This window comes from Pteropus medius, unplaced genomic scaffold, assembly GCF_902729225.1.
Source record: "Pteropus medius unplaced genomic scaffold, Ma_sr-lr_union100, whole genome shotgun sequence".
NCBI lineage: Eukaryota > Metazoa > Chordata > Mammalia > Chiroptera > Pteropodidae > Pteropus > Pteropus medius.
In genome coordinates, this window is record NW_024349519.1 from 3183616 (window position 1) to 3197145 (window position 13530).

Sequence of the window (13530 nt, forward strand, 5' to 3'; positions counted from 1 at the left end):
TGTAACTTTAAAGTAGGCGAACAGTATTATCTTCTCTAATTCTGGTGGTTGGGTGACCACATGAATTTTAACCAAATTCAAGAAGTTAGCATTCTCATTGCCAGAATGGCACATGGGAAGTAAAACAGAAACAGCAGTCACTTATTTAAAACCAAAGATGCTGCGAGAGTTTCTAAAGCTGTCTTTGTGTCTTGTCGAAAGTTAGTCTAAGAACAAGCTGGTAATCTTTTATATAGCTTGCAACATGAGCCTTAGTATCTTCTTTCTAAAAATGTTCTCATTTTCCTCTAGCAATGCTGAGCTACCTCTTCATAGTAAAAAATGAACTACCCTCTGCCATAAAGTTTCTGATGGGACAGGAAGAGACATTTTCGTAAGTTATAGTCCATTTTTTTAATAGGATAACTAAAATGTTTTTAACTTAAATGTGGGCTAACCAAAGTTTTTGTTTTATAAAAATTGCAGAAACAAAGTTTTCTCTAGGCTCTTTTTGTGTGTTTGTTTGTTTATTGTTTTGATAACAAATTTCTCTGGAATTATATAAATGAGGGAAGCAGGGAAAACCATTTGAATATGAACATTTAAAGGTAGATTCATCTGTTATGTTGCAAATGGTAGATGCTGCATTTTTCTAAAGGCCTGAAATCTATATCTGATTTTTGTGAAATAAAACAGATATGGAGTATTTTTAACACAGAAGCGGAACATACAAGAAAATTAAGACCCTAACCTCTTTCTTAAAGAAGGGACATAGCATTCTGGGAGCAAAATTTACATGAGTCAACCTCATTAAAGATGTAGCTCACTCTGGAAACTGTTGCAGCTATGTTTGGCACACCTGTTACGTTTTGACTCTTTCTTATTTAACAGTTCTTGTCAGTCTTAGGTTCTCTGTTTTCTCTCAAGGGAGACTCATAGAAGGCACAGTTCTTAGTGTTCTGTAATCAGGATTCAAGGTCAAATAGAAGAGATTACGAAGAAAGCAATGCCTATCTGTGGTGACTTGTTTTTCGATGATATTAGCCTAACAAAACCAAAAGGATTTTTCTTTTTAAATAATTGATAAGGCAAATTGTAATCTGACAGAATGCAATGTGTTCATTCAGCTTTGAAACCACGTAAATAATTCAGAGGAATGCCACATTTAGCCAATGGGAGAGGAAAAGAAAACAATATCCCTTCTTCCATCACATGGGAGAAAGACAAAAGTAAATGAGTCGTGGTTGGGTTAAAGTGTTTGGATAAAATTTGAATAATGATAAAAAATTAATGTTAATAATTAATAATAAAAAATTAATTAAAACATACCGAGAAATTTTACACTTAAGAAAAGAAATGTCATTTTCTGAGAAAATATGACCTAACCACTTAAATGTCTTTCAGAGCCTGGTATGTGGATGGCCGTGTTCTGGTGGTGATAGTTACCTTTGGCATAATTCTCCCTCTGTGTCTCTTGAAGAATTTAGGTGAGGAAAGATCTTGTTCTTATCATGGTCTCTACAAGTGCCCAGATGAATCAGAAACCTAAAAAAATGAACAACTTTGTTCTCTACTTTCACTTGTAGGGTAAAAATTAAGTGCATGATAAATTACAAGTATTAATCAATCTCAACTTTAATATGGTCAGTAAGTGACTTCCTAAGCAATCCTTCTACTAAGCTGTGGAGGGGAGAAGGGAGGTTCTGTGGCCAGCAACAGATAGTGCTGTTTCCAATCGCACGACTTACAGGCTATTCAGAGAAAAGTCCAGAAAAAGGAATTCTCTTTATACATGGTCTTTAATAACTTGATTATTTAAACAAGTAGATTTTAAAATCTTATATTTATATCCAAAAGTATAATGAATCACTCTTAAATTATCAGTCTATCCAATCTCAGTTATTTGCCTCAATGAAAGGGGGAGAGAGAAGTGAAAAGTCAAAAGTGGTGAACAATCTCTCAGTCATATCTACTTGGTTTTGACTTTCAGCGTGTGTGCTTGTATTCGGAGTTAAGAATGCCTGATGTTATGGGAATTTCGTACATTGAATAATGTAGCCACACTGCTATCTGGTCCAAAGCCTCTAAAGGCAGATATTTAAAATTCTTCCCAAAATGATTGCTAATCACAGTTTTTTGTTTTGTTTTGTATGAAAAATATCAAGCCTCTGTAGCTGTTCTGTAAGATCTATAAATAGATTTTCTAAACTACTTAAAAAAATCTGTGTTTAGGCTTTTCAATGTATATATATGTAGCTCATTTCAGTTTAAGTAGAGAAGGGCTCTTCTCCCCCAGGGATGAGAATAGTGCAGCCCCCCAGAGGCCACTTAATTCTTCCTTTCTGGAGATTGCAGTGGTTGGAGATCTCCCAGGCATTCTAAGGGGAGCAAGGTAAAGATCCCCAGATGCTCAATTTGTCCCTAGAAATCACCTCATCTCCTCTGTGCATGCCCTTCACCTGGGAAGAGAAATATTGTGGCTGATATCCATTATGCACACAATAAATGCATAATAAAGAATAATGGATATGGCCATAAGTATCCATCAGAGTATAGCAACAGAGACCTATGTCTAAATTTGAGAGGCTCTTTCCCCTGGATTCTGGGAATCTGTGTTCTCTAGTGGAATCAAAACACATAATGTTTTTAATTAAAGCTGCCCTTTTTGCCAAATAAAGCAGCACTATCAAATAATAAATAGACCTTGTATTCAATTTAGCATGTATGTATATTATTGGAACCCCAAACTATGCTTGAAAAAATACATTGAAAGAAATAAGGTGATGGATGACATAATAATAATTTTTTGAAATAATTTTTTAAAATCTTTTTTTAGGGTATCTTGGCTATACCAGTGGATTTTCCTTGAGCTGTATGGTTTTTTTCCTAATAGTGGTAAGTGTTGGTTGAAATAATTGGTTGGTTTTGCCATAGTATAATGTCATGCAACAGTTATTCATTATTTGGATTTATTTAATAAAGTCTATATAGTTTTTCCTATATTTTTTAATACCAGGTTATCTACAAGAAATTTCAACTTTCCTGCAATGTTCTGGAGCTAAATTCAACAAACTCTGCTGCTAATTCAACAAATGCTGACATGTGTATGCCAAAATATGTTACCTTCAATTCAAAGGTAAGTTTTCTTAGCCTTTAAATATAAAAAAGAGCATTTTTATTAAGGACATTATAGTTCTCATAGTTGTAGTAATTACGCTATTTTGAATGTATTTGCTCTCAAAAGAACACGATACCACTGCTTCCACACTCAATCCATTTAGAGACCTTTGAGAAATATACAAATATTATATTTCATGCTCCCTCTTACCCAGTTTACATGTAGGACAAACTTAAGCATTCTCTGTGAAAATCTCTTTCTCAATAATTATCTCAGCTCTTCTCTTCCTTATATATCTTTAAAAACAGATAAATAACATCTTTAGCCCACTGCTTCCTATCTAGTGGTGACAGAAAGGAAGACCTCAAACTTCTCCAGTGTGCACAGTTGAAATATAGATATCACCACAAATTGGCACTTAAGAAACTTTCATACTATTGAGATATTGTTAATAGTATGGGGAACAGTGGGCTATAGAACCGTTTAGTCTGGGTTTTAAATCTTCAGGCAAGTTACCCAACTCCATGTATAAAAATGAATATTCTGTATCTTCCAGGTTTTTTTAAGAATGTACCTGGTACAGTGCTTGGTGGAATTAGAGCATGAGAAATGCTACTTTTCCTTCCTTCTCTGCCAGGTTCTTCTTGCATAAGAAGTTATATTGAGTTTGAAAGTCTTATCTAAGAAAACTAAATAGATCTTTCTCTTTCTTTTTAACTCTAAGAATAAAGCCAAAGTAGTGAATATGGCAGTAATTTTTCTTTTTAGATGCCATCTTTTAAGTCTGATTTGATGAACCCTATATAGAGCAAAGAGCAGTACAATAGAGGTGGAAGTCCTAAGCATGTCACCTAACCTGTTGGAAAGAGCCAGAAGAACAGCAGTGGTCCGTCTTCTTCTCAAAGTTGTTGTAGGGACTCAGCAAGATAATGTAGGAAATGTGTTCTGTGACTGGCTAGTGCTATATAAATGCGGGTCATGTTATGCCTGGAGTATGTAAAATACGCTGTAGGTGAGCTGAATCTAAAACTCCTCTGTGCCAAGTGCCTAATGTCTCAAGCTAGATAAGCTCTCTTAGAAAAGCTGCTCTTATTTTAGATATCAAAGCCCTCCTAATAACCAAATAATCCAGGGATTCCGAAGAGCTGTCAGATAAAAAGATAGCTTAGAAATACTGGAGCTGTATAATTTTATGTAAAAATACCTTTTATTAATATTTATTTTTTTCTTTCAAATAGACCGTGTATGCACTACCAACTATTGCATTTGCATTTGTCTGTCACCCATCAGTCCTGCCAATTTACAGCGAGCTTAAAGAGTAAGAGATTTTTTTTTTACCTTACGCATTTTATACCTCTCATTAATAGGTAACCAGACTTATGTAGTGAACCCCTACGGACTCAGCACCCAGCTTCAACATTTACTTTCTGCCATTCTTGAGCAAGTACTGTATTTTAAGAAAAAGAAAAAGAAAAAGAAAAAAGAACAAGAACAGGAAAAACCAGAAACCTGCAGTATATTTTGGCCGTAAATATAGCAAGTGGCCAACTATGTGAGCTTTTTTTCTTAATTTGGTTTTTCAAAAACTATATTATTTAGGAGAGTTCAAATAATTGTGTCACTTTATGTTCCTTGTGCTTATTTGGCAGGTAGATAATAACAATCTTCAGATTCATCTGTAAACTGCTAAATACATTGTATCTGACTTGCCTGTTGGTTTAGGTGGAAAAAGCTGGTAAATCAGGCAAAAAGAAATTAATTTTAAAACCACAAACCAAACAAGAGAATATTGTTCTTTATTTTAAACTATTAAGATGATTCTATGGATTTATTTTTGATTGATGTTCTAGAGAAAACTAAAGCTCTGCTTACAAATTCCCTCATGGGTTCCCTTTTGGCCTACTATTATCAGACTTTCTATATAAAAATAGTCATCATGGCACAGTCTTAAGCTCTGAAATTATATACAATATAGCTATCTATTTCCATTTTGAAACAAAAATAAAGCTTATTTCATTTAGCATTGAATTCACTCATGATTCTTCCTCTTTCATATTTAATTGATATAGATAAATTTAAAATATCTATGTCTACCTATCTAGGTATACATCAATGCTAACTTTATGATCCTATATTTAAGATATTTAAATATGTCTTTGGGATCTTTGTGATACCAAATTTAATAGTCCAGCTTTTAGTTTGTAATTTTCTCATATGTGTACTTCTCAATTTTTCTTGTTTTCCCTGTTATGACACAACCAAATATGACTATCAATGGTCTGTTATTGAAAACAAGTCTTGCAGATTGTTTGGGCAATTAAAGGAACTTAAAGATTCATCCAAACTCTAGAGTAAACCTGTGTTAAGAGATAGACCCCTCCATCATTGGAGCTGTGATCTTTTGGATACTTATTGCTGTGGAGACATACAGACTTCGAGGTGCATCTCTGGGGCTACTCAGTGAGAAAACTGGAACCTAAGAAGCAGTTTACAACAGAACACTGAGGTCAAGTTCCAGCCCTGCCCCTGGCCTCTGGGGCTGGAAGAACAGCATTTAAATTTATTCTGCCTTTTTTCCCTGTGTATGCTGGGTGTGGAGATAATATCGAACACAAATATTGAAAAATGCTCTCTGCCCTTCGGATGAGAACTCAATATTCTTTCAAAAGAATGGGGAAGAACACTCAAGGGATTGTTAGTTCCATGGATCTCTCTCACACACATAGTACCCATTCAATATAAAAGAAGTTATTCTAAACCAGTATAATTCCCCAGGGAAATTTCACCTAGTCAGATCTGCCCTACCCTGATAGAAAGAAAGTTAATATTAACACTTCCATGTTAAACACTGGTGCATGAATTCAATAACATCATTTTTAATTGTTCAAATTCCTTTATCTTTGTTTTTAGTCGATCACAGAAAAAGATGCAGATGGTTTCAAATATCTCCTTTTTCGCCATGTTTGTTATGTATTTCTTGACTGCCATTTTTGGCTACTTGACATTCTATGGTAAGTAATTTCTGTCAGTACATAAATGTAGAAGTTTGTAAGTAAATAGTAAAAATCAATATCAAAATAACTTTTAACACGATAGCCCCCAAAAAAGCAACCAATCTATCTATTGATTGATTTTGCTGGTCTTTTTGTCTACTTAAAGCAAATGGCAATGGTTCCTTTACATATTCAAGTAGACTATACAATGGAATAATTACTGAAATGATGTACTCTATTTTTTTCTCCTAATACTGTCCTTAAAAGAAACAGTATTTTATAAGCATATGACCTTTACTGAGGAAAGTTTGGAACGATATCAGAGAATTTCCTAATTGCTTTGCAAATTGGGTCAGATTCCATTAACAGAAAAGAGAGAGAGAGACAGATGTTGAAAGTGAGAAGGAGCAGAGTGCTACACTCATGACACTCTGCATTAATTAAAAATAAAATGCCTAATTGTTCACCAGAAGTTGGAGCCTTGCAAAGATTTGAAGGAATGACATAGAAAATTAAAAGGATTGTAATGTGAGGTGCAATGAGAAGCCATTGAAAGGAGACATGGAGGAAAGGCTTGATCTCTTGTCAAAGGAGTGAGCATTTTTGCTCTCAATGACTGCCATTCTTAGCTTTGGTTGTCTTTGAAATAACACTTTCTCAAGTTCAGAGTTGAGAAAAAGTTCTAAGTGGTACATAAACAAAATACTTAAAAAAAAACATAAAAGAAAAACATATATGGAAGAGAAGAAATATTTCTCGATGGTGGTTAAGTTCCATTAGCATCTCTGTTGCTTGGCCACTGAAAGTTCAGATGTAAGAGGAGAGTTTGAAAGAGGCTCCAAATGACCTGCAGTCCACCCATCCACCTAGCAGGACTGTGGCTGTTTGGTGTTGTTTGATGAGTGGCACCAAGTGCGGGAAACTCTAGACTAGGGAGGGCTTTGTGCTCCAACCATTGTTATTTTTAATCCCAATTTATTCCTATGAATAATTTAGTATATATTAAACATTCCCACTTTGTGTAGCTTCTTCTAGTGGTTACTGTAGGTTCTCTTTAGTTAAAGTTACAGTGAACAGCGGGAACATGTCTCACACAGGGGATTTTTCTCTTCAACTCTATGAATTGTCTTAATTGACAGTTCAACACCCAGGTCATTGCTTTTCTTGGCCTTTGGTTTACAAATCCTTTGTTGTTAGTAAAAACTGATGTTTAGTGATGCGCTTTGTTTGTTTTTAACCTTTTCCTTCGTTTTAGAAACTGTGGAATCAAACCTCCTTCACAAGTACCAGAGTAAAGATGACATTCTCATCCTGACAGTGCGGCTGGCTGTCATTGTTGCTGTCATCCTCACAGTGCCGGTGTTATTTTTCACAGTGAGTAAAAGGCCTCAGTGCAATCTTGGAAAAGCTGAGGTCTCGCCTTTCCTTCTGCCTTCGGGAGCCTGTTCCAGGGAAAGCCTGTTACAGGCAGCTTTCCTGCATCATTGAAACTGCAACAGGGAGAGATCCCAAGACTCAGTTAAGACTATTCAGAAGGAAAGTGGGATCGGTGAGATTGGGTGGCCTTCGATGGAATGACTCTTAATTCTAATTAATCTGTCCCTCTTCTTTACAGAGAAATATAGGTAGAATGTTTAAATTTCGATCATACACAATGAGAGAATATAGAAGGACCAGGAGAGAACACCCAGCCATAGATAAAACAAAAACAGAAAATATCCCCCCTATGGAAGAAAACCAATTTATAAATAAAAACGCTTATATCTTAAGTCAAGCCCCCCATCCCTGCTTCCCAAACTGTTAAGCTATCTATAAATTCACTAGCGATTACAAAACGTTTAACAAATCCCTGTGTACCTATGCATCAGTTCCTGCTGAGAACCGTGAAAGCTGTCATGCTGCAGGCCCTTACAGAATCTTTTGTTTTCCTGCAGGTTCGCTCATCTTTATTTGAACTGGCTAAAAAAACAAAGTTTAATTTATGTCGTCATATCTTTGTTACCGTCATACTCTTGGTTATTATCAACTTGTTGGTGATCTTCATACCCTCCATGAAGGATATTTTTGGAGTCGTGGGTACGGCTTTATGACTTGACACTTATTCTGCAACAGCTCTTTAAGAAGCTAAAATTTTACAATGACAACTTCAAACTTTTTTTCTTATTTTACAGGAGTTACATCTGCTAATATGCTTATTTTCCTTCTTCCTTCATCTCTTTATTTAAAAATCACAAACCAGGATGGAGATAAAGGGACTCAAAGAATTTGGGTATGTCTCATGTCTCATTTTTCCGATTAGTTTTTCCATTTCCATTTACCAAATAAATAGTCTATCTCTACCATGTAATACTACTTTTAATGGCCTTGAGGGGAGGCAGCAGTCAGTCCTGTAGTTTTCCCCTTTGGGAGATGTAAAATCTCTCATCAGAATCTGTTCCCTTCCCTATTCCCTCAGAATATCTTTTCAGGTGTTACTCTTACTGTTCCTTAGTGTTTGCTCTGAGCTAGGACAGGGCCAGCTGGGAAACTGGATGCTTGTCATCTTCTGTCTGTATAAGGTGATGCCTGATCTTTAGCAAGAAAAAATGAAGTGGAGAGGGACTCAAAGATTTTATGCAGTCCACTGTTTATGTATAACTCCTAGTCATATGACTCCTTCCTACAGCTTGGGGAACATGTGATGCCTTAATTAAAATGGCTGCATTAGCATAAAGAGTCTGAATGATTTGACAGAGATGCTTTGGAGCAAAAGACCTGGATTCAGAAGCTACCTTTCTATATTGGGATTCTTGTTTCCAGGTCTGGTGAAGTACAAGGGCATCTTCAAGGTGGTGCACTTGGAGACAGTGAGGGAAGCAGGGGTGAAGTGGCTGCTGCATGAGTACCTTCTAGAGACCATTTTGTTTGGCCTTGGAGAAGGCTTCTCAGCTGCCTTCCCAGATAGTGTAAGAACTCCAACCACACACAGTACATGAGTCAAGAGACCCAGATGAGAGACGTGGGCAGGAGGGATCATCTTTGTGCATTTAGGAGAAGCAGCATTGATGCCAGTAGAGCATCTGCTTCCCCCAACAGGGTTATCCCTGAAGTCATGAATCCCAAATCCTTCTAAACTTTACCAGTAGTTGCTTCGCAAGAACAGAGAGGAAGGAGCAGTCACTCTGGCACAGCAATAAAATATACTAAGATTGAATCTGAAAATGGTAGAGGCCTGTTGCCCATGAATTCTCTGGGCCTGCCAACCTCACTCCCTTAAGAAAACTGGCAGTAGGAGCTACTGAATAGCATCAGACAAGGGCCCCTATCTGTGTGAGGACCCACTGGGAGTTAGACCAGACCTGCGATGCTAAGCCTGTGCAGCCCTCTCAACCCCACCATTTGCCTCCTCTCCTTCCCTTTGGTCTGTCCTCCAGGTTCCAGTCCAGCCCCCTTGGCTCTCATGGTGCTTTATCCTTCTCCCTGCAGAGCTCTCATTGAATAGTCTCAAGGCCAAGCAATTTATAATCTTGTGTTCTTCAGGTTCTGGATTTAATAATCTACTTACCTGTGGCCTTCATCAACCTTTGAAATAACTTAGTTTTTGACACCCATTTCCTATTTCACTTGATTAAATCTGCTTTGCCTTTCTATCTATTTTTTCTACTTTTTCAGACAGAAATGTTCACCTGCCAGCAATAACCTAGGTTTTTGGTAAAGAGTAATGAAATGGGCTGCATGTTTTCCCAGGCTGTTTTTTTGTTTTGTTTTGTTTTGTTTTAATTGTAGTCTTAGTTTGAAAGAAACTGTAAGGATACCCAATCAGCCATAGAATGGACTCACACTGAGGTGACCATGAAGTCAGCAGACTGTAGAGGACGGCTCTGCATAGTGTGTTCTTATTTTCCTATGCTTGGAGAATCACATCCTCAAAATTTCAGAAAGATTCTCACAGTTCGGCAACAATTGTAACAAACTCCAAATACGAGGGCACACAAAAGGAGGGGGAAAGCATTTCTGTTTATTTCCAGGTGTATGTGAGAAATGTTTGCTTCACTGAAAATAACTCATGCCTTTCTGTTGCTCTAGGCTGCCCTTTTCTTGGGTCTGGGGGTCTTGTTTTCCCTGGTCAGCATTCCCTTGGTCATCTACGACTGGGCCTGCTCATCGGGTAATGGTGAAGGCCACTGAAACCACCTAAGAAAAGGAAACATTCTGGTCTGCTGCTCAGTCAAGTCACCACACATCAGCAACCCTCATCACTTCTTTTGCAAGTTTACAGAAGCAAACAGAAATTTACAAGATACTTAAAATGGAATAACACTTTGGTAGCAAAATAGGGACCTGTTTCTATAATGGTTCATGTTCCTCCAAGATTTGGGATCAAGTTAAAGATTGTGGATTTTTTTTCAAATTTCATGCAATCGTATTTACCAGTACTTTCCACAGTCAGTTATTTTTCATTCTCCTAACCCTGAGTTTTGTGACTTCATGGTCTCTCAGAACTTTGAAAACATGATCATCAATCATGTTTATTTATTATACATCCAGATTCTGAAATAATTTTCCTACAGATATTCAGCTCACACTATGTGTACCTTTTTAAAAGAAAAGAAAAGAATCTTGAATTGTATATATTTATTTTGATTTATGGGGAAAAATGGTTTCATAAATAATTTGCCTATTTTGGTTAACATAGCACACAGGGATAATCATATGAGAGTCACAGGGCACGTGCCATTGCTGGATCAGAGCATGCTCAATATTTGAAGTGGCTCTGATCATCTGGCAGCAGAGCTCCAGTAGTCTGGTGGCCTCACTGGTACTAAGTCCTGCTCCATGCAGATACATTCTCTGGCGAGTGCTCTCAGCTGGGAAGGGGGTGGAAATGATTCTTATGTATAGTAAATATATTAAACTACACATTTGAGTAATCTAGTGAATGAAGTCTTGTTACCCTCTTGCAACTTGTGTCTAATAAATTGAGGAGAAAGAATACTGCAAGAAAGATTGTGCAAAATGCCTAAGAAAATATTCTTCTGATGCAGGAAGCCTTCAGCCCTACAGCCTACACCATATTGTTGAAGGGGGGAAATGTTTTATTAAATTGCAAATCCAGCAGCTTTTATTCATGTCCACCAGCTTTTTGCACAGAGAATAATGTATATCTAATCGAGGATGATCTAGGATGAGTAATTCCTGTTTTATATTGGGTACTTCAAGGGGATCTTTAAAAAACTTGTTTTATATCTATAAGTTTAGATTAATACAAATACAAGATTTTTGTATCTAAGTAAATAAGCCTCATTCCTATTTCTTCTCCATTAACAATCCATCCAGAGTCTTGAAAAAAAAAAAAAAGAAAAAGAAAGAGAACCCTCAGAGATAGTCTTTGAGAAGAATTTGTGACAAAATCACTGAATACCTGCCTTCTCCCAGATGAGGACCTTGGTGCCTGTGCTATTTCCTCTTCTTGCCCGTAGCCAAGGGGTGGGCCATGACTGCCTGCCCAATGTCACCCACATGAGAAGACAGAGTTGCCTCGTACTCTGACTGCAGCCCCTCTCCAAAAGGGGTAGGAAGGAAGCTACGCAGAGTCTGAAAAAAGAAGAGAGTTCGAGAGAAGGTAGCTTGGAAAGTTATGAGGTTTAGAGCCCAGAACTGCATTACCACGAAGCTGGGACATCACCTGTGACTGGATTGTCCATATCACGCAGTAAGAAACGTGTGCTCCGTGAGCTAGTCTCTTGAAACAGGCCTCATGTTTTATCTACATTCTGGTTAAATTTCTCAAACATATAAATTCACCGAGCACAGATTTCTTATCCTGAGATAAGTAGAATCTAACCGCAGACTGGGCAGAGTTTCCAGGCACTGAGCTCTGCGTTCGGTTTCTCCTCCACTTGAATTCCCAGAGGCCCCCATGCTCACTGGGAGTAACCTGGAACTGCCCTCTCCCATTTACAGACTAATGTCCCACAGAAAAGGCAGGCCTCGGAGCACCTTGCGATCTTCTCATGGGAGAAGGAAAGATTATTATCTGCGTTTCTTGGTAGGGTCATCATAGCTTTTAATGTAATGCTCCAGAATTATATCCACATTGAGTCAGAGGTCAGGTATTTAGATATGAATACCTACCTATGTATGAATATCTAACTCAGTAAAATACACCATCTTTTTCAGTAGTATCTTTCATATTAGATGAGCAGAGAGAGAAACTGAGCAAAACAAGTCAAGTCGTTTGGCCATTGGAGGCTTGTCTAAAGCACCAAGTAATAAAATAGCCAGATCATGGGATGACCCTCCATTAAAAAACAAAAAACAAAAAAAAAAAACTTAATTTAGTCTGCAAGCTATGATTTGCTACTTTCTATTTTCTCATTAATTTATAACAATTCATTGTACACTCACAAAGTAAAGTTAGAAAATTATCATTAACTCTTGTGGGGAGAAGGATGTGTAGTGATATATTTGGATCTCTGGATTTTATGTGTCAGTACAAGGAATTATTTAAATTATATTTATTTAGAGGAAGCACATTGTTGATGTCTATGATTTTTAACATCTTTGTATATTTAAGTTTACTGTTGACTGAATATAATAGACCTTACTATAATTTCACTGATTAATCATATCATTTGTGTGGGATTAGCTGTAAAGTATACTGCTCTTAATCTTGTTCAGAATAGTGAACTGGTAGCCAAAAATATATGTATCACAGATGTTAGGTAGAATTTGAACAACACAGTCAAGTGCTATAGAAGTTTTTCTGATAAATTAGTAGACTAAAGAATATTATACATTAGCCATTGGGAGCAGCATGTTTTCCTTTAGTGGATAGATCTCAACACTAGTGAACAGTGCCAGTTTCATACTTTGGATTTATAACTGTTCTCTAATTATTGTAATACAGAATACTGTAAATCCCTAATTTCCTTAATTTTACTTATTGGAAGTAGGGGTAGTAAAGTGTGTACAGGAAAGAAATTTAGTCTTGTTAAGCAGAGGCAGTCCCCAGTTTATAAGCTGATAATGTAATATTGCAAACAGTTGGTTGTTTGCAACCAGGAATGTATTTTCCTTTATACATGGCGGTTAGGTCCCCAGACTAGCTGGAAAAGATTATCAAACCCATAGACTTGTCTGAAATGAGATACTATAACAAGATTGCTAAAGAACCTAACCACGAAATAGAATATTGTTTCTAGGGGGTATTTGTTCAGAGTTGCCAAGAACATGTCACTTCTGGTACTGGAATCTGGATTGCCCACCTCGGCCATGACACCACCTGCTGGATGGGAAGGGTAGGGTTGCCACCAGTTAGAGGTGACCAGAGTGGCCTGAAGCAGAGTCTCCTGCAAAGGAGGGGAAGAATAAGTCACATGGTGATAGGAGGAGCGTGAAGGAGGACGAGGGGGCCTTTTCTGGGTTGTAAACCACCAGGGACATTCCTCAGCTCATACC

At 37.2% G+C, this 13530-nt stretch overlaps 1 protein-coding gene across 12 annotated transcripts in view; it reads left to right on the top strand.

Moving 5' to 3' along the window:
• SLC38A1 (solute carrier family 38 member 1) overlaps positions 1-11359 on the top strand; it is a 56155-nt gene extending 44796 nt beyond the window's left edge. For 11 of the 12 annotated variants that reach the window (XM_039882224.1, XM_039882220.1, XM_039882219.1 and 8 more), the window contains 10 exons: positions 292-373; positions 1384-1466; positions 2816-2874; positions 2996-3115; positions 4336-4415; positions 6008-6108; positions 7346-7464; positions 8025-8166; positions 8262-8359; positions 10156-11359. In XM_039882224.1, coding sequence (XP_039738158.1) covers positions 292-373; positions 1384-1466; positions 2816-2874; positions 2996-3115; positions 4336-4415; positions 6008-6108; positions 7346-7464; positions 8025-8166; positions 8262-8359; positions 10156-10257 — 986 coding nt within the window. In that variant the 3' untranslated portion in view covers positions 10258-11359. Of the gene's footprint in view, positions 1-291; positions 374-1383; positions 1467-2815; positions 2875-2995; positions 3116-4335; positions 4416-6007; positions 6109-7345; positions 7465-8024; positions 8167-8261; positions 8370-9495; positions 10084-10155 lie in introns of those variants that run through there. The other variant, XM_039882230.1, reaches the window with a different exon arrangement.
• Positions 11360-13530: the final 2171 nt, after the last annotated feature.